General features: G+C 34.8%; 1 protein-coding gene across 1 annotated transcript in view; it reads left to right on the forward strand.

Moving 5' to 3' along the window:
• DNAJC13 (DnaJ (Hsp40) homolog, subfamily C, member 13) overlaps window positions 1-20,607 on the forward strand; it is a 120,673-nt gene that overhangs the window by 25,022 nt on the left and 75,044 nt on the right. Inside the window, exons 3-16 of the mRNA XM_011977983.1 lie at window positions 4,199-4,274; window positions 5,045-5,194; window positions 5,614-5,655; window positions 8,354-8,554; window positions 10,993-11,199; window positions 11,294-11,389; window positions 11,768-11,859; window positions 13,910-14,076; window positions 14,179-14,258; window positions 14,338-14,507; window positions 14,943-15,042; window positions 17,922-18,029; window positions 18,722-18,877; window positions 20,106-20,162. Coding sequence (XP_011833373.1) covers window positions 4,199-4,274; window positions 5,045-5,194; window positions 5,614-5,655; window positions 8,354-8,554; window positions 10,993-11,199; window positions 11,294-11,389; window positions 11,768-11,859; window positions 13,910-14,076; window positions 14,179-14,258; window positions 14,338-14,507; window positions 14,943-15,042; window positions 17,922-18,029; window positions 18,722-18,877; window positions 20,106-20,162 — 1,702 coding nt within the window. The remainder of the gene's footprint in view (window positions 1-4,198; window positions 4,275-5,044; window positions 5,195-5,613; window positions 5,656-8,353; window positions 8,555-10,992; window positions 11,200-11,293; window positions 11,390-11,767; window positions 11,860-13,909; window positions 14,077-14,178; window positions 14,259-14,337; window positions 14,508-14,942; window positions 15,043-17,921; window positions 18,030-18,721; window positions 18,878-20,105; window positions 20,163-20,607) is intronic.

Genomic DNA, 20,607 nt, shown 5'->3' on the forward strand with positions numbered 1-20,607 from the left:
GATGGTCTCGATCTCCTGACCTCGTGATCCGCCCGTCTCGGCCTCCCAAAGTGCTGGGATTACAGGCTTGAGCCACCACGCCCGGCCAATTTAAAAGTGTTTTAATACAAATTAATATAAGTTTAATCTGTTAAAAAAATATAAGCATCACCTTATCAAATCCAAAACTTGATTACATCCCCAGCTTTTGCCTCAGTGGTCTTCCTGTTCAGACGATCTTATCTCCACCAATACTATCATTAGCACATTTTTTTTCCTTATTCTTTATCACCAATTGCAGGGGGAGTAAAATGCCCCATAGATAAAGCAATTGCTTCAAACACTTGTGTTTCTTTAAGCAGCATTTGTTTCCTGATTCTAAATAACATTGCACCTAATGGTAACATAAATTATGTTTAATAACCTATTGTATTACAATAAGTCTGTGAATTGTGATAACTTAAGAAATACCTACTTCTTGTAGGCATTTAATGATGTAAGTTTAGTCCCTGAATAAAAAGAAAACAGGTGCAGTAGGTAAAGCCAATAATGAATATTAGTTTTTCATTTGGGGGGCAAAGGTCTTTAATATTTTTTCACATTATGTATCTGGTATGTGTCATAAATGTCTCATATTCTGTTGACTTCAGTCTTTTTAAATTTTATATGGCTGTATTTTTCTAATTTTTAGTATGATAATTTTTAAGAATTAGCCAATAAATTCATCACAAACTCAGAACAGCAAATTAAATTGTCATTTATAAATGACAATATTTTTCTTAGCCAATAAAATGAATATTTTCATCATAAAAATATGAACTTAGCCTTTTTCTGATGATCTATGAATTTAAAAATTGGTGTAAAATTACTTGCTGTCTGACATCCTGCTTTAAAGGCAAGAGCAGGCTAATAGGTCATAGTGACATTTTTGGATAGATTGTTTTATTTAGCTATTAAGCATTTATTGAGTATCTACTGTAGTCAATGCTGGGTACTATGGTAGGAGTCAGCCTCAAAGATGAAGACTTGTGCCTCCCTGAATCCATGGACTCTTTGTCTGTTCTTTGACTTGGGACACTGTTGACTTAGTAAAAGATAAAAATCTTCTATTTTTTATTTTTCTTGAGATGGAGTCTCACCCAGGCTGGAATGCAGTGGTATCATCTTGGCTCACTGCAGCCTCCACCTCCCCCATTCAAGCAATTCTCCTGCCTCAGCCTCCTGAGTAGCTGGGATTACAGGCACCCACCATCACGCCTGGCTAATTTTTGTATTTTTAGTAGAGACGAGTTTTCCCCATGTTGACCAGGCTGGTCTCAAATTCCTGACCTCAAGTGATCCTCCTGCCTCGGCCTCCCAAAGTGCTGGGATTACAGGTGTGAGTCATCACGCTCTGCTGATAAAAATCTTTTAGCTGTAAATGTTGTGACTAATTTTCCATACATGTGAGACATTTTAGAGATTTTCATCTCTGTATCTGTTATCCAAGGAGGCTTTTTTGGTAATCTTTGGAAGTTCAAGGTTGCTTATAAAGATGTCTTAAATGATATAGAAATAATTGCCCCATCCTTAAGCAGAAGTTCAATAGCCACTCTTAAAAGAGGAGTGGCATGGGGAGTACTTACGGAAGGGAATGCAGAGGGGAAGGGAATTCTCTTAGGATTTTTTTTTTTTTTATAGCTTTCTTAGGATGGCTTTAGAGCTCAGTATTTATCCGAAAGATAGCTCTGAGTTTACTAGTTATGACAGTACTCTGCTGGGTCTAGCATGCATACAACTCCAGGATCCTTTTGCTGAAGGATCCAGAATGTGATCTCTCCAATATGGTAGCCACTAACTACATGTGGCTATTTAAAGTATTTATCTTTAAATAAAATGTAAAATTCAGTTGCCTTAGCCACACTTCAAGTGCTTAATAGGTACACCTGGCTCATTGCTACCTTATTGCAGGGGCCCCCAAGCCCAGGTTTTTGGCCTCTTAAGACCTGGGCCCCACAACAGGAGGTAGGCGGCGGGCAAGCGAGCAAGCATTACCGCCTGAGCTCCACCCCCTGCACATGAGAGGGATCTAGGTTGTGTGCTCCTTATGATAATCTAACTCATGCCTGACGATCTGAGGTAGGACACTTTTATCCTGAAGCCATCTGCCTGCCCTGTCCATGGAAAAATTGTCTTCCACAAAGCTGGTCCCTGGTGCCAAAAAGGTTGGGAACTGCTTCCTTATTGGACAGTGGAAATTTGCCATATCAGAAAGTGTCTTATTGGACAATATAGGTCTAAAATATTGTCATCTCAAAGTTATTTTGACAGTATGATCTAGATGACAGAATTATATGAGAAAGATACTAGAAGAGGCTTAGGTGTGGTAGAGAAGATTGGTGTAAGATTGAAAAGGATATTTTCTTAGCCAATCCTCTAAAACTGTACATGACACCAGCAGTTACATTTGGAACATTTCAGGCATTCGTTCACTTTTTGCTCCCAGAATAAAATAAACAAATTCTGTTGTTTTATTTCAGGATTATAAGCATTTTCATATTTGACTTTCAAGGTGATTCTGAAAAATAGTTTGTGAATTCACATCTCTTATCACACATTTGATTTCATTGTGCAGCTTTTAAGTCAAAGATTGAGCAAAATCTTATTTCTTTGTTTTAGTTCCTATTAATTGATAAAGGCTTTGAAGTTTTGAGACTTTTAAGCTCTTTAGATAGCTTGTTTACTTCACCAGTCCCCTAACCCTCACTCCACTTTAAAAAGAAGCAAATGACTGCTTTTTTGTTAGAGGGAAGTGCTGTAATTCTTTAGTTTCTCACTCTACTTTGGACATGTAGAATTAGGAAAAAAAGCATTTATAATGTAGCAGTACTTTTTTATATGGATATGTGGTGAAGATTAATAAAATTGATCATTTCCTTTCTAATTTTTATAATATACTGATTTTAAAAATAGACGAGAAAAATGATCGATTTTATAAATCTTTACCACATATCCATATAAAAATTTAAAAATCTCATATTAAAATACAAATAGATATTTCAATAAATATAACCAATTATATTAATACATTTTTCTAATATTGAAGTGTTTACCTAATTGGTCACGGTGTATTACTATTTTAAAGTGCGACTTGATATTGCTAATATTAACTTTGAAAATAGATTTGTGGGTTTTTTTCTTATTGTATTGTCTTTTCAGATTTTAGTAGTATTGAAAGAATTGAGAAGCTGCCTTTACTCAGTTATCGGCAATAATTTAAGAAGCATGGGAGTTACTTGGTCCTCTTAGGTTTCTTCTGCCTTGAAATCATTTGAGCCTGGTGCTTTTGGTGGATGTAATTCTTTGCAGCTTTCTTAAATTCTTCCATATAAAGGTTGATTTATTCTTAATTTTCAAATTTGTCAGCATAGAGTTATACACAACATTTTAAAAAACTTTTGTCTGTATGGTTGTGTGAATTGTTTTCCTAAATTTTGTTTTATATGTACTAATGTTTTATCCATTTTAATATTTTATTTCCAAAGAACTATTTTGCTTTAAATAAATTTTTCTAATTTCCTTTTATGATTATGATTTCCTCTCTCTTCTGAAGGATTACTGATACCCAAATGTTTTTTCTCCTTCAAATATGTTACTTGAAGGAAAGGAAATGAAGTGAGAAGTGAAAACTGCTTGTTTGTGGTATAGGCTTCCTACTTCTATAAAATTGCAACACTGAGATGTAATAGGTAGTTGCTTAAGTAGAAACTATTAAGATTCCAGGATATGGCTGTGTTCCGGGATATGGACTGACCAGTTGCCCCAGGCCATAGCTTTTCCTTCCTTTCCGAATGGCTTTGTTGTAAGGGTATTTTGAAAGCATTGGTATGCAGTGTCTTTTTTTAAAATAAGTTTCCCATTTAGAATCTTTCAGCATCCTCAGCTGATGCTTTCCCAACTTAATTTATACTGGCAACACACAAGGTTGCTTGCATATAAGTCATACTTTTCTACTTAGATATGTTAATAGTTCACAGTAAAATGAGTGGGTGGGTTTTAATAAAAATAACATTTTAGAACATTTAAAAAGGTGAGAATATATAACTAAGCTATATTTAGTCACCATTAATCAACTAATACATTTCTGTGTATTTATTGAAGTGTTTGTTTTGTTATATATTTTCTTATAAAATATCTTTTTGTTTAACACTAAATTTAAGCACTTGTTTTCCTTTTGTAGGTATAAGCGTGTCTTTTCAGTTGGAACTCATGCGATTACTACATATAATCCCAATACCTTAGAAGTAACAAATCAGGTAATCCTGTTAGAAGCTGTTAGGTGTTTGTATGAACTCCCTTTGAATTTTAAAAGCCAGGCTGTGACCCATCACCCTCTCTTAAATCAGTACTTTAAGATAGAAATGTCAAATCTGAAAGAGATTGATGTGCTTATGTAATACTCTGATTTGGGGATCAAAAATAATAAATAAAGAGGAGGGGGAGAATACGCTTATTTCTAGGCTCTCAAGGGTATAACTTGAAGTTACTATTAGTTGTGGCCACCTCCTTTATGTACGATTAGTAGTTTAGTTCTCTATAATTTTTAAAGGCTTATACTTTTTACTGTAATAAAAACATATGTAAGTCATGAGTCCAGTTGGTATGAAATACTTGTCATGGAAGTAGCATTATGTGTGTATAAAGGCAAGAGTAACCTGAACATTTATAAGTAAACATATTCAAAGTTATTCTGGCCTATTTTAATTCCAAATTAGGCATGTTTCACAAACTTATTAACAAATTTATAAGTAATCATAAAATTTCACCTCCCAGTTCTTGTCACTTTTTAATTTTAATTTCTTTGGATTACTGTCATTAAAATAAGAATGCATGTTGAATTTTTCTGACTAAAAACCTTTAAAAGAATTTCTTTACAGAATTACTATAAGACACAACTTCTAGACCTCTATTTTGTAAAATTTTGCTGATTTAATCAGTGATTATGAAATTAAAGTGACAAAAGTAAGCATTACATTTTACTGTGTTATAGTAGCACCACTCAAAATAACTTTTTTTTTTTTTTTAGTGGCCTTATGGAGATATTTGCAGCATCAGCCCTGTTGGAAAAGGACAAGGAACAGAGTTCAACCTCACATTTCGTAAAGGCAGCGGAAAAAAGTCAGAAACTTTAAAATTTTCTACAGAGCACAGAACAGAACTTCTCACAGAAGCATTAGTAAGAAGATTCCATGTTCATAAATGAAATTTCTTTCTTCTCTTTTTAAAATGAAGTAGTTACATATAAGTAGAGAAATTAATGTTCTCTATACCCACTATGATTACTTTTTCTTACTGACCTTTAACTTGACACTGTGGAATGTTCATTTTTCTCTAACAGGCTGGAAATCTTTTATATTTGAGAGTTTCTTATTAGTTTTTTTTAATTGCATATGCAAGAGAAAGCATTCTATGTTTATCTTGTTCTTCAGTAAGGTTTCATACTCTTTTTATTGAATATTCTTAAACTATAACTTGAATAACAGTTTTTAGTGTCCAGGTTACCAAGTCAGGATTTTACTTGCTTTGAGTAGAAGGGACTGAGCCAAGTCTTCCTTACCAGTCTGTTATAAACTGTGGTTATGTTTTCTCTTTCAGAGATTTAGAACCGATTTTTCAGAGGGAAAAATCACAGGAAGGGTAAATATTTAACATTTATTATGTATTTTTATTTGTTCAAATGTTGCCCTTTATTGTAAAAATCATTTCATAATCTGTTCCATTTGTAGCAAAGCTAAAGGGAAAAAACGGAAACAAAATTTTAATGTTTCCTGTTACCATATGATACATGATGTAGTTTAATAGGAAACTCAAATATGAACAGTTAGATTTAAGAATGTTGATGCTGGTAGATGGGGAAAAAAAATCAGGCAAAAAAACCTTTGGAGCATTAAAAGCAACACTATAAGCATTCAGGTAGTCCTTATTCAGTATTCCAAACAATAATACTAGAGAGCATCACACTGCTGATAGTGCTTGTTGGAACATGCATTCGTTGTTTCGTGTAGGAGTTTCTTATTTCAGAAGTGTTCAAGTTTTAAGATTTGAGCATATTGAAACTGTCTTCTTTCATGTTCTTGGACTGGATCTGGCCTGTACTGAAGCTTGGCATGGTGCACTGACAGCTTTGGAGGAAACTGGTAGCATATCAGAGTCATCTTAACTTTCCCAGGCCTTTTCCAGTAATGTAACAGCAGCATTTAAACTAAATCAGAGACTTCTGGGAAAGAGGAATAGGCGTGTATGCTTTTACACTCTCTTGAAATATTAACTTTCTTCCCATTAGCAGGTATTACTTTTATAATGGGGAAAAATAATGCTTAAATTTATAGCACTGTTCAGAACCCTAGCTTTTGGCAAAAGGCAGGAACTGAATTCTAATATGCGGGCAGCACCATTCTCCTGTCCGTCTTAGGCCCTCATCCTTTCTATGAATACTCTGCTGCTTGTTTTAGCATCCTAGAAACCTCATTAATTTCAACTCTAGCAATTGACTGGTTGCTCAGCAGCCTTTTAAAATAGTTCATTGGCAACCGGCGAGCTGCTTATTTCTTGTTCCTGATGAGCCGTGGTCAAATTTTTATAAATCATAACTTGGTGTGCTTATTTTAATATTCTATGTTGGCAGGTGACATACTTCATCTGTTTGGGAAACAACTGCTTTCAAAAGCATACTTAGAGTTTTTATATAAGCTGTCTTTTGTACCAGTTAACTTCCGCCACTTAATACTTTTCAAAATCTTGTGGTAGAAACAGTACCTCTAGAAGATAGCCCAAAGGATAGTTTACCTAATTTTACATCAGGAGTAAGGGGCTCAAAGTGACACCTATATCATCCTAAAAACAAATTTAGATTCCACCCCAAATGCTGTGCTGGCTAAATGGTACTCTTCTTGCCTAAGTTGAATTTGGCTCTAAGACCTCCATTTGCCCTAGATATACTTCTAAATCAGGGTTTCTCAAAGTCCTTCTTGGTTGGTCCGTGCAATCCTGAGATATAATGATGTTTCTATCAGCACATCTCATTAATGGCAGCTGTTTATGAGCTGGGAGGAATGGAGAATATTCTATATAGTGGTCTCGAGGCATGTACACAAGTGTAGTTTGGAAAACTTCACAATTTTTGTGCCCTACCTTCTTCTCCCATTCCTGCAGGAGAGGTGTGGCATTGATTGATCTTTTAGTTCAGAATCAAGGTTCTATATTCTTGGGTTAATGCAGGCCCCTTGTCTGCACAATTACTTTTATGGAACTATGTGTGTGTGTGATGCGTAGATCAGTAATGTTGAGGAGACTTGATGTCCTGTGAAGGTCATTGCTGACTTCAGTGTTGGGATATTAGTGGAGGTATTCATTACTTAGTGCCTCACTCTCTTTTCTGAAAACCTAGAAGATAATTTGTTATTTCAGTATTAGAAATAGTTGTAACGTAGAGCAGCCAATTGATTTTTATGTTAAAAATGGTAAATGACCATGTATCTCACTTCATATTGATGGGCAGAAAACTTTGTGGTGTGTTGGTAGGGGAGAGGATACTCATTTCACATCTGAAACTTTGTTATTCTTATTTTCTCTTTGCTTCAATTTTCTTTTATTTTAAATTTATTTTCTTCTTTCATATCGCATCATTTTGCTTAGCAGCCTTGATTAAACCTTTTTTCTTTTTAAAGACTATAACTGGATAGTAAATGGATATTGACTATTCTGATAATTTCTGACAGCTACTTTAATTTGTGAAAGAATATTATCTAAATGGAATTTTACTTGCTATTATGATCTAAAATCTTGAAAATAACTTTCCAATTGTGTGGTTAGAAAAGCCTAAGGTCAAATGTAGGCCTCAGCTTTTTTTTTTTTTGGTATGTGGAAATAAAATATACATTAATATACTGAGCTGATTCAGGTTGTTTAAATTGAATATTACAACTTCCCTGAAATGTGACTTAGCTCTTTTCAGTATTGAACTTGGATTAAAAGAATCCATCAAAGAAAGTGGATCTTTTTTCCAATAAAACTCTTTCAGAATACATTTCTATGTAGGATTTCCTTTTTTCTTTTTATAAATTCACATAGAGTGGCTTAAAATAGCTTCACAAAATATTGTAGTCCAAAACCTTTGCTAATTAAAAAGGAATGTACTGTCTTCAATTAGTGCAAACATTCTTAAACACCTCCAAATGGCTAACATTAATCATATTTTTAACAATTTGGATAGTAGTTCTAAATATTTATGATGATGATTAGATTTTTGGTTGTTTTGATAGTGACTGATACATTAAATTTTATTTTATATAGTTTTATTTTACAAACCTAAAAGGAATACTGTTCCTGTCTCTAGAGATACAACTGCTATAAGCATCACTGGAGTGACTCAAGAAAACCCGTAATTTTGGAAGTAACTCCTGGAGGCTTTGACCAAATTAATCCAGCAACCAACAGAGTACTCTGTTCCTATGACTATAGAAATATTGAAGGATTTGTAGATCTCTCAGATTATCAAGGAGGATTTTGTATACTTTATGGAGGATTTAGTAGATTGGTAAGTACTTTTTTAAAAAAAGAAAAAAACCCTTTAAAAGGGTCATGACCATTTGAAGGAAAGCAAAGCTTTTTATACTTCATTTAGAAATTTCATGTGAGTCCTCTGGGAAGAAGTCTAAGAGTGCAGGTTTTGGTATCAAAGATACCTGAGCTTGAATCCCAATTTGCTGCTTTCCAAAAGGAGGAGGGTGAGGATCTGGTGAGATATGTAAAATGCTTTACACACAATGAATGGCTTAGTACTGTAAACAGTGACTACAGTTGTTATTTTCATTGGTATTACTGTCTTACCAAAAAGTTTCTAAGCTTTCTTTGAAAAAGTAATTTAAGCCTTGCAGGGTGGCTCACACCTATAATCCCAGCACTTAGGGAGGTAGAGGTAGGAGGATAGCTTGAGCCCAGGAGTTTGAGACCTCCCTGGGCAACATAGCGAGATCTTGTTCTGCACAAAAAGGAAAAAAAAATTGAAAAAGTAATTTAAAATCGCTTACTTTTTGAGAGTCATTCATCCTTTGCCTAGCTGTTTATAATCTGAAATCTGAGTATTCATTGAAACTTAATTTGGGATTCATTACATGTTTTTGTTCTGAAATTCAGAACTGTATATAAGTAAATTATGGGGTGTAACAGAAGCTACTTAAGATGCTGAGACCCTATTAATCAGTAATAGAAGCTGAAGTATAGATAACTATTTTTTTTAAAGATATATCCTGCCTTTCTATCTCAAAGATGTACAGTAGAGGAAGGTCTCCAAATGGAGAGACTCATTTGAACTTAATTGCAAAATTCCTTTCTCTTGAAAATTTAATTTTTGTAGCTACCTTAGTGTTCTGGGAATGCTGCTTCAATATTTAGTGTTTTGTAGATAAAATATCCTTTTCTTGGTAGCAGAGCCAAAATAAGCCTAGAACTTTTACATATATAAGAGTAGATGTTAGCAAAAGGGAAATAAACAATGATGGGGACTAGATAATCTGATGTACAAAATATAGTTGTGTTCTTCAGAGTTACAGGCCTTTTTCCATCTTAGATTTACTCTTTCCCCACTTGATGGGTACCATCCTAGTTTTCCTCATCTAGGAACACACAGGTAAACCTCCGTGTGTTACCTCTGAGGCTAGACCCAAAAGATGAAGGCCCTTCTCCTAGCCCAAAGCCTGCTGTCTTAGTACTATCCATAGACTGTCTTCCCTGGTCAGTGGTAATTTGGAATGCTTAACATCTTGTTGGTAAACATACCCGATTACAAGAATGTGGCCTGTCAGGCCTTAATAGGATAACTGTCTCACAGTAATTCAACCAAGCCATAAAATGGAATAATAAGGTAAATATTAAGGATGGAGATTGTTTGATACTCTTCTTTTTGCCAACATTTTATATTACTTGGTGGCAGCAAGAAGTTTTGATTTGAATTAATCCACTTTCTCACTGTAAGATAGTAGCTAAAATGAATCAATTCACTATAAATATGGTACTATACCAGATTTATTCAACAAACCTTGAATACCTTTTGCATCTATGGTGACTATAAAAAGTTGCTAGGAATAAGATCAGGTTCTTTAACACGATGTGATCCAGCGTTTCTCAGCAGGGGAGCTATTGACATTCTGAGCAGGACAATTCTTTCTTGTGTGGGACACCTACTCTGCCCTTTACAGGACATTTAGCATTTCTGGCCTCTAGGCACCAAATGCAAGTTTAGGTTGAGCATACCAAATCTGGAAGTTCAAAATGTTCCAAAATCTGAAACGTTCTGAGTGCCAACATGATGCTTAAAGGAAATGCTTATTGGGGCATTTCAGATTTGGGATTTTCAGATTTGAGATGCTCAACTGGTAAGTGCAATGAAAATATTCCAAACGCTGAAAAACTCTGAAGTCTGAAATACTTCTGATCCCAAGCATTTCAAATGACAGATACTCATCCTGTAGCCTGTTTCCTTATCTTTGTAAATAGAGCCCAGAAAGTTGGTCTGTAACATTAGTAGGCCAATGACTTGTAAACATTTAAACATTCTTCAGCATCATCTTGCAAAGAAGCCCACTATGTAAAACAGATTAAATCAGAGCTGCCTTGTTTGAAACTGAGAGTCCTGCCCACACAGTACCCATCACCCCCAGTGGCCTGACTGGGGTTCCTTGGAGGCCCTTCTTGGAAGAACCAGCGTGCTGTTTTGCGTAAGGTGATGAGAACCAGAACCTGAGAAATTTTGAGATAATTGCCATTCAATGAGTTGCTTGCCAGGCTCTGTATCCCAGACTTTATTAGTTTAACTTAGTAATAGTCTTTTCATTGAAACAACTGTTTATTTGCTTCTAAGACCTACCTCTTTTTTGTCTAGAATTTCTACTGTAATACCTTTCCTATGAGTTGATTAGCTATAGACACATTTCAGTTGTTTCAACTCTGACTTTTTAACTTTCTAAATTTGTGCAGCATTTATTTGCATCAGAACAAAGAGAAGAGATTATTAAAAGTGCAATAGACCATGCTGGTAACTACATAGGTATTTCATTGCGGATCAGGAAAGAGCCTTTAGAATTTGAGCAATATTTGAATCTTCGCTTTGGAAAATACAGCACTGATGAATCCATCACATCTTTAGCAGAGTTTGTAGTCCAAAAAATATCACCTAGACATTCGGTAAGACCCATATGTTAAAAATGAAAATTTATTCATCTGATTTTGACATTTTTAAAAATAACTTTTTAATATGTCTCAATTTTATTTTTTGAAGGAGCCTGTAAAAAGAGTTCTAGCACTTACAGAAACATGTTTAGTAGAACGTGATCCAGCAACCTATAATATTGCAACATTGAAGCCTTTAGGAGAAGTAAGTTTTCAGCATTGTTAGCTTAAATGAGATTTCTTTCTATTGATAAATTAGGATATTTTTCTTTGTATTTTAATGTTTACTCATGGCTAAAGCATATGAAATGGACAGAATTTGTATTTAACTCAACATATTTATATTAATTGATCATAGAACAATGATTATTACAAAAGTTATTTTCCAAGTATATATAAAGAATGGAACTTGTTAATAACTGAAAATTTGAATGAGACTTTTAAGCAGTTTTAAACTCTTACATTGTAAACAAGTCACATCTTAAAATACTGACTTTTGTAAGCTAAGCGATGCATTTCATAATGAAATACTCTAAAACCATAAACATTTTTTTGTTGAAGCTATTTTTTGTTTTTTCATTAGGTATTTGCATTGGTCTGTGACTCAGAAAATCCACAACTTTTTACCATTGAATTTATAAAAGGGCAAGTACGGAAATATTCTTCAACAGAAAGGTATCTTTTTTTTTAATTTAAGTTTTTGAAATCCTAGTATGTGCAAGGCACAGTGCTTGGTCAACAAGGAAAATCAAAGATTTGTAGTCTAGAAATTTAAAATTGTTCAACTTGGGAAAAGACATTTTCTTGCATATTTAAAATGACCATCCCATTTTCAAATTACTTTTTTTTTTTTTTTTTGAGACAGAGTCTCACTCTGTCACTCAGGCTGGAGTGCTATGGCATGATCTTGGCTCACTGCAACCTCCGCCTCCCGGGTTCAAGCGATTCTCCTGCCTCAGCCTCACTAGTAGCTGGGATTACAGGCGTGCACCACCATGCACACCTAATTTTTTCTTTTTTTTTGTATTTTTAGTAGAGATAGGGTTCCTCCATCTTGGCCAGGCTGGTCTCGAACTCCTGACCTCAAGTGATCCGCCCACCTTGGCCTCCCAAAATGCTGGGATTATAGGCATGAGCCACCACACCTGGCCTGTATAGTGTTTTTATAGTATTTCCAGTAGTATATGACCGGTAGCGGTTTCTTGCCTTACAGAGCTTTCAATCTAAGGTCAACAAGACTGGAATGTTAAGCAATGGTTATGTTTTTTCCTGTCCTGAATTCAAGGAAAAAGAAAATCTTAAAAAAAGTACAGATGTTCTAATCAGAGGAAGGATCTTAACGCTCTGTTTATCAGATGCTTTATGTACATTATCTTGCTTAGTCCTGACAGTAACCATAGGAAGAAGGTCCTCTTATTCCCAATAATACTTACATGCAGAAAGTACAGCAAATTCTTTGTGACTTGAGGTTAGGAAAAGATTTATCAGATGTAATACCAAAAACACAATCCAGAAAAGAAGAAAAGGTTGTTAATTAGACTTCATTAAAGTTTAGAACTTTGACACCATTTAGAAAAAGACAGATCATAGGGAGAAAATCTTTGCAAAGCATATAGCTAATAAAGGACTTCTATCCAGAATATGTAAAGAACTCTTACAACTCAATACTGAAAAACCAAGCGACCCAATAGTAAATGGGCAAAAGATTCAAATAGATACCTCACTGGAGAAATATGAATGGTAAATACATGAAAAGATCATGAATCTTTAGGAAACAAAAATGCAAACTACTACATATTCACTAAAATGACTAACATCAAAAAGACTGCCAGTGCCAGGTATTGGTGAGGATATGGAGAAAAGAACTCTCATACATTGCTGGTAAGAAGGCAAAATGATCAAACCAGTTTGAAAAACAGTTTGATAATTTCTTAAAAGATTAAACACATACTTATATGGCCCAGCAGTTCCACTTTTAGGTATCTATCCAAGAGAGATGAAAAGATGCCTACAGAAAGACTTGCACATGAATGTTCATAATATCATTACTCATTATAGCCAAAAGCAGAAGCAATCCATGTCTAAATCAGCCAGTGAATGAACAGACAAAATGTTGTCTGTTCATACAATGGAATACTACTCAGCAGTAAAAAAGGACTGAACTAATACATGCAACAACTTGAGTGAATCCTAAAAGCCTATGTATGATAAGTAAAATAAGACACCTATGACTACATATTCTATAATTCTGTTTTTATGAAGTTTCTTTAAAAAGCAAAACTATAGAGGTAGATGGGTGGTTTCCTGGGGCTGGGGAGTGTTCTTTTGCAAATGGGCACGAGGAAATTTTCTGGAGTGATGAAAATATATCAAAACTGGATGATGGTGATTATACAGTTGTATAAATGTATTAAAAATTATCAAACTGTACATTTTAATTGGATGACTTGTGATTTGTAAGTTAGAACTGAGTAAAGCTGTTAAAAATAAAGGGAGAGAAAGAGACGTTGAAGTTAGTGTTTAAGTAACTTGTGCAGTGTCATGTAGCAGCACAGTGAAGAGCTAGTATTAGAGCTCTTCCTTAGCCCCACTCTTTGTGTTTCCCATTGTAACTGTAGTGTGTCCCTGAGCAGGTTACCTGCTAAAGGGCCTATGCTTCATGCTAGATCAGAATTCCCCTTAATCATCAATGCTAAAACCTTTTTTTACTTTTATTCTTACTTAGAGATTCCTTATTAGCAAGTTTGCTGGATGGAGTAAGAGCCTCTGGTAATAGAGATGTTTGTGTAAAAATGACACCAACCCATAAAGGTCAGCGATGGGGGTTACTCAGCATGCCTGTTGATGAGGAAGTAGAGAGCCTTCACCTCAGGTTCTTAGCTACGCCTCCAAGTACGTATTGATTTAAATGTAATTACATTTCCACCCATCTACTTAATAATTTAAGAATTAGGAATTTGTATCTTCTTTTTGAACCTCTTAATCTCTTTACAGATGGCAACTTTGCAGATGCTGTATTCAGGTTCAATGCTAATATTTCATACAGTGGAGTCTTGCATGCAGTAACACAAGATGTAAGATAAGTTTTATGATTGTTCATTGTTATTGACTTTTGGTATGGAAACTTTTTTGAAATACTCTTTCTTCACCTAGGGTCTCTTCTCAGAAAACAAAGAAAAACTGATCAATAATGCCATAACAGCATTGTTGTCCCAAGAAGGGGATGTCGTTGCTTCAAATGCGGAACTTGAGAGTCAGTTCCAGGCCGTGAGGAGGCTTGTGGCATCCAAAGCTGGTTTCCTAGCTTTCACTCAGCTTCCAAAGTAAGTTGTCTTCTGAAACTTAATTTCTCTTAGAGAGTTTGAACTACTCAAAATGGCAAATAAAGAACGATTCACCTCCTTTTCCTTGACTAAACCAGATACCTTTTATAGGGTGATATGGTACTTTATTCATGAGAAATGAAAAAGGAAGGTGAGGGGAGGAGAAGCGGAATATTGGTCCCATACTCACCAGTAATATTCCTGACTCTTAATTTGAATGGGAAATTACATGCCTTTTAGTTTTAGTTAACCCTAAAAAATATTTTCCCTCTCGAAGAAAAAACTATTATGAAGACTGATAAATTTCAGAGGTGGAATTTAAAATACGTCATTGTTCCAGTAATACAATGGAAAGTTAATATGACCTATTTCAATAATACAACAATTTAAAATGTTTTGATATTGCTATTATATGCTTGGTTTTTGTTCCAAAAGGTTTCGCGAGCGTCTCGGGGTGAAGGTAGTAAAAGCACTCAAAAGGAGCAACAATGGAGTCATCCATGCAGCAGTTGATATGCTTTGTGCCCTTATGTGTGTAAGTCGTAGTTTTCTTAAGGAAACTGGTTTTTCTTAAGTTGACTGGTGGTTTTGATTTCCACAATCCCAGATTTTCATTGTACCAATCAGTTCTTGTTTCTATGTTTTTTAAATTGTTCTCATAGTTATTCAAATAAACCTTTGTTTAGCATATTCTGTATACCAGGCAATGTTCTGTGTGCCAGAAATTCAAAGATCTATAAGACAGAAATTCTTTTCTTCCTTCACTTTGTTGACAGTTTGGTAAAGTAGGCATATCTGTACAAGGTAAGGTAGTAGGGGCCATAGGATCTTGAAAAGCAGCACTTTTTGTTTGGTGATGAGGGGAAATGAAAGATTCTCACCCACTCTTTCTGGAAGATGTTACATTTGATCTGAATCTTGAAGGACAGGCAGGAATTTTCTAGCTCTGGAAAGGCCTTCCTGGGTGGGGAATAGCATGTACAAAGGCATGATTGGAAAGTAACAAATAATTAAATATGGTTGGGTTATGAGGTATGGGTGGGGGGGGGTGGTAATTAGGTAATTAGGAGTTGCGGCTAGAGATGTATGCAGACAGTAATAAAAAACCTTCTGTATCAGGAGGGAGGAGCTAGATTTGCATCCTTTTGTAAGGATTTTTTAGCAAGAGAGCAGTAACGTGATCAGGTTTGAGTTTTTAAAAACCCACACTGGTAGTATGTGGAGAATAGAAGTAAAATTAGAGGCAGGTTGACCAAATTGTCATGTAAGAAATGAGTTGCTGAGCTAGGGTAGTCACAGGGGCTAAAGAAGAGGTACATCTGAAAGCTGTTGCGCAGTAAAGATCTAACTCAGTGGCAGCTTGTACAGAGGGAGAAAGAATTGTTTAGTATAGTTTTGAAGTTTCTCATTATCTCAGTTTTGTGTGTAGTACCTGGGACTTTTCCTTATATAAAGTGTTTTAGGCAAGCTTAGTGGCACATAAACATAAGTAAACACTTCTATAAAACCTTGCATCCCCAAAAGTGAATTAATTATATTTACTGTTCCAAACAAGTAGTGAGATAACTAGAACTTAAAATAACAATGATATGGAGAGTTGCTTTATTATAACAAAAGATGTTCCTATCACCCAGGAAATTCTAAGGGTAAAGAGCTTTGTGTCAGGCTCCCCTATCATTCAGGAAATTGCAAAGGCCTTAGGAGCTGTGTGTCAGGAACCAGGGTAAAAGACTGTTGCAACAAAAGATTCTGCTAGTACCCCTGTCTGCAAGGGTTTTAGGTGCTGTATGTCAGGAGCCAAGGAAAGAGACCTATATATATATTAATATGTCATATATTCCCTCTGCTCAGAATTCTTTCCCTGCTCATCATTCATTAAGAGCTCAAGTCAGCTTTTAAATGAAGCTTACCAAATATGCACACCTACTATGTACCCACAACAATTAAAAAATTTAAAAATAAATGGAGCTTTCCTATTCCTGAAGGTGGTAGTGATTTATCCCTCCCTGAAGTGAAATTACCCTCATGAATATAATAACACTTATCTTTCTTAGCAATTTCTTCTTTGGATTATTGCTATTTCTAAACATGGTATATTTTTTTCAATCTGTCAGCTTCCTGAGGATAATATTCTTGTTTAATTTTTATTTTTATCTTTAACGGGCCTTGTCAAGCTGTTTAATAAACAATAATTATTTTTTTCTGTGTTTCAGGTACTATTCTATGAATTTCACATATATTATTCAGTCTTTCAATGAACTTTAGAAGTTACTACTATTATATCTATTTTACAGAGAAGGACTTAAGGCCCAAGTAACTTGTTCAAGGTCATGTAGCTAGTAAGTGGTAGAGGAGGCTTCAAGCTCACTTTCTGGCTCCAAAGTTTATACAATTAACCATAACAACGTACAGTATTTGCTAAATAAGCAGAAACAAAAAGGAAGGAAATTCTGACACGTGTTGCAACATGGATGAATCTTGAGAACATGATGCTAGTGAAAGAAGTCAGTCACAGAAGGATAAATACTGTATGATTTTATTTATATGAGGTCAAATTCACAGACAGAAAGTAGAATGGTAGTTGCCAGGGGCTAGGGGAAGGCAGAATGGGGAATTGTTGTTTAATGATTACAGAGTTTCAGTCTGGGAAAATGAAAAAAGTTCTAGCGATGAGTAGTGGTGATAGTTGCCCAAAGATGTGAATGCTTAATGCCACTGAATAGTGTAATTTAAAATGGTTAAGATGGTAACTTTTGTTATATGTAGTTTACCACAATTAAAAAAAAAAGTAAACAGTGCTATGAAACATTGAGCCCTCATTACATATTAGGTGTTGGCTGTGTATCTTACATGAATTATCTCATCTAAGCATTATAGTAATCTTATATAAATACTATCACTCCTACTTTACAGCTGAGGAAAATGCAACTCAGAGTTATGTAAAGTAACTTACGTTGCCTAATGTCTTCCAGTTATGGTCAGTAGTAAAATTAGGATTGGAACTGTACTCCTAACCATCATGCTGGAATGTTTCAATAGTCAAAAGAAAATCACCCTTGAGACAAGTATTAGTACATGCTTTTAAATGCTAAGTTTTATTTCAAATTTTAGTTTTAAAATTCTGGCTGGGCAAATGTTGTTTACCTTCTAATAAGATCTGTGACCTTTGAGAGAGTACCTTGTGTATATGTTGAGTTAATTGTTGGGCAAATTATCTGTGAAGTCTGATCAAAATCATGGTAAATCATCACTTCTGCCTGCTCATCATGAGTTTCCTTTTTGTCTTACACTTTAAAGGCAATGGTTTTTAATTCTTTCAGTGTGTAATTTGAATACTCTTTATAAATGACTTTTGTGTGATGCTAGCACGTGGGACTGCTTATGAATTACCACTTTTTTTTTTTTCATCAACAGCCCATGCATGATGACTATGACTTAAGACAAGAACAGTTGAACAAAGCTTCTCTTCTCTCATCAAAGAAGTTTCTGGAAAACTTACTGGAGAAATTTAATTCCCATGTGGTAAGTTATAATTAAATTTGTCTTCATGGTAGGTCTCATGCCATTATTGAAAGATAATCTAGAAGTGCGACATGGATGATTTTGTTTTTTTATTATAGCCCCCAGCTTTGGTCAGTATTGGTCACAGTTCAGCTTGGTCACTGATAATAAAATATTTTGTCTTAGGACTGTATCCATTAATCTGGGAAGGATACATGTCAAAGCCTTTAGATTTTCACAGTGATACCTCAATTTTTGTTTTTTCTTTCTTTAAAAATGTCATTATTAAATAAACTGCTCTAAGAAAATTAAGGCAAATCTTTGTTCATCAGTTCCTGATAATTTTGGAGATGGGCATTCTATAGCATCTTGAAGGAACATGAGCAGATTGCCAGAGTTTTTTAAATATTGGCAAAGATTTCTTTTATGCAAATAAACATTAACCTTTGTTATACACATTTGTGAAGTCTTGGTTATACTCTTGAAATTTGACTGAATTTTAATTGTTCCTTTTGAGGTATGATGGATAATGGATTCACTATGTGAGCAAAGCAAGTACTAAAGAGTCATCCAACTTTGAACCTCATGTTGAGAAATTAAAGTCAATGTTTATGTCTGACATATAGAATAACAGAAAGGAACACATTATTGTTACAATGTAACTGAAGCTCCCCATCTTCAAGTCTTTAAGAGAATCTGTTGCTTTGTTTCAGGATCATGGGACTGGTGCCCTAGTTATTAGTTCACTCTTGGACTTCCTTACCTTTGCCCTCTGTGCTCCATATAGTGAGACAACTGAAGGGCAGCAGTTTGATATGCTCTTAGAGATGGTAGCATCCAATGGAAGAACCCTTTTTAAACTTTTTCAGGTGAGAGCTTATATTTTTCTTATCAGATAGCAGTGAATTTAAGGGAACCACTTTTAGGATCACTGTTTCTAAGACAACATTTGCATACTTCTACAGCAGAGATGTCCAGTCTTTTGGCTTCCCTGGGCCATGTTGGAAGAAGAAGAATTGTCTTGGGCCACACATAAAATACACTAACACTAACAGTACCTGATGACCTAAAAGAAAAAACAATCACAAAAATGTTTTAAGAAAGCTTAAGAATTTGTGTTGGGCTACATTCAAAGCCATCCTGGGTTGGCTTTGAATAAATATAAATATCTATGTAGGCTGCAGGTTGGACAAGCTTGATCTATAATATAGACAAATGTACCTAGTACATTATCGTATTGGTACATTTTGAGCATACAGATTTCTTGGTGTTTCATGTAGAGCGCTGTTGATGGGTGTTGACTGCTGTTTTGACAGTCTGCCCATTTTCTATATCTTGCTTTTTTATTTTTTGAGGCAAAGGTCTTGTTCCGTTGCCCAGACTGGAGTATGGTGATGCAGTCACAGCTCACCGCAGCTTCAGCCTCCCAGACTCAAGTGATCTTCCCACCTCAATTGCTGAGCAGCTGGGACCACAGGCACATGCTACCACACCCAGCTAATTTATTTATTTGTTTGTTTTGTAGAGACGGGGTCTCCCTTTGTTGCCCAGGCTGTTCTCATACCCCTGAACTTAAGCAATTCTCCTGCCTTAGCCTCCCAAAGTGCTGGGATTACAAACATGACCCACTGCACCTGGCCTCCATTTTAGTAGTGAAAAACTCATTTTTCTGTGGTAGGCCCAAAGTTCCCTTTTCTTTACAAATTCCCAAATAATAAAATGAGCTTTAGCAGGGCTCTTCATAAACACTGGAAAACGTTTGTTATTTTATACAGTACTATAGTACTTACTAGGTACATGTATGTATATATGATATTTATGTTTTTTTTATTTTAGTATCATTCAAATAATTATTCAAATAAATGTTGGCTGTTTCCTACTAACATAAATTTTTTGTTTATGTGTCTGTATCGCTGAGGCTATATTGTGAAAATACCTAAAATATTTAACCAAACTGACTTTGAGATATATCCTTTACTAATTTTATGGCTTATACCTTGTGTAAAAATGTATATCCTTCTTTAAGAGTAACAGCTAAATGTGTTGGAATAAAATTCTTCTTTATTTTTTGTTACTTTTTTCCCCCTCACTTTAAAGCATCCTTCCATGGCAATAATAAAAGGAGCTGGGTTGGTTATGAAGGCAATAATAGAGGTGAGAGAACAGTTTTGAAATTTTAACCTTACTTGAATGTTGATAGGCTGTTTTAATTGAAGTTGACAATATTGCCTTTCAGTCTTTTTGGGAAATAAACATTTCTCTGAATAAGAAAAGTAATTTTAAATCTTTATTTAGAAATTAGTTTTAAGCTTGTTACAGAAACAATCCTCAGTAATAAAAGTTTTAATTTCATAGTAAGTGAAGTTGTAGAGCAGATAAATCTGTTACTGCATTATTTGTTCATTTTACTTAAAGTAATTAAAAGTTATTATTCTATCTGTTGCTCTTTTTTGGAAGGATAATGTTGACAGTGTTGAAATCTTGAGATTGAATAGAACTCTATTGATGGAGTCAGTTCATAGCAAAATGATATCAAATAAGGCAACAAAAAAGTTCTTGCTAAAGCATATTTGTAATTGAGCTCTAGAGATTGGGGCAT

The sequence above is a fragment of the Mandrillus leucophaeus genome, unplaced genomic scaffold, assembly GCF_000951045.1.
Source record: "Mandrillus leucophaeus isolate KB7577 unplaced genomic scaffold, Mleu.le_1.0 Scaffold186, whole genome shotgun sequence".
NCBI lineage: Eukaryota > Metazoa > Chordata > Mammalia > Primates > Cercopithecidae > Mandrillus > Mandrillus leucophaeus.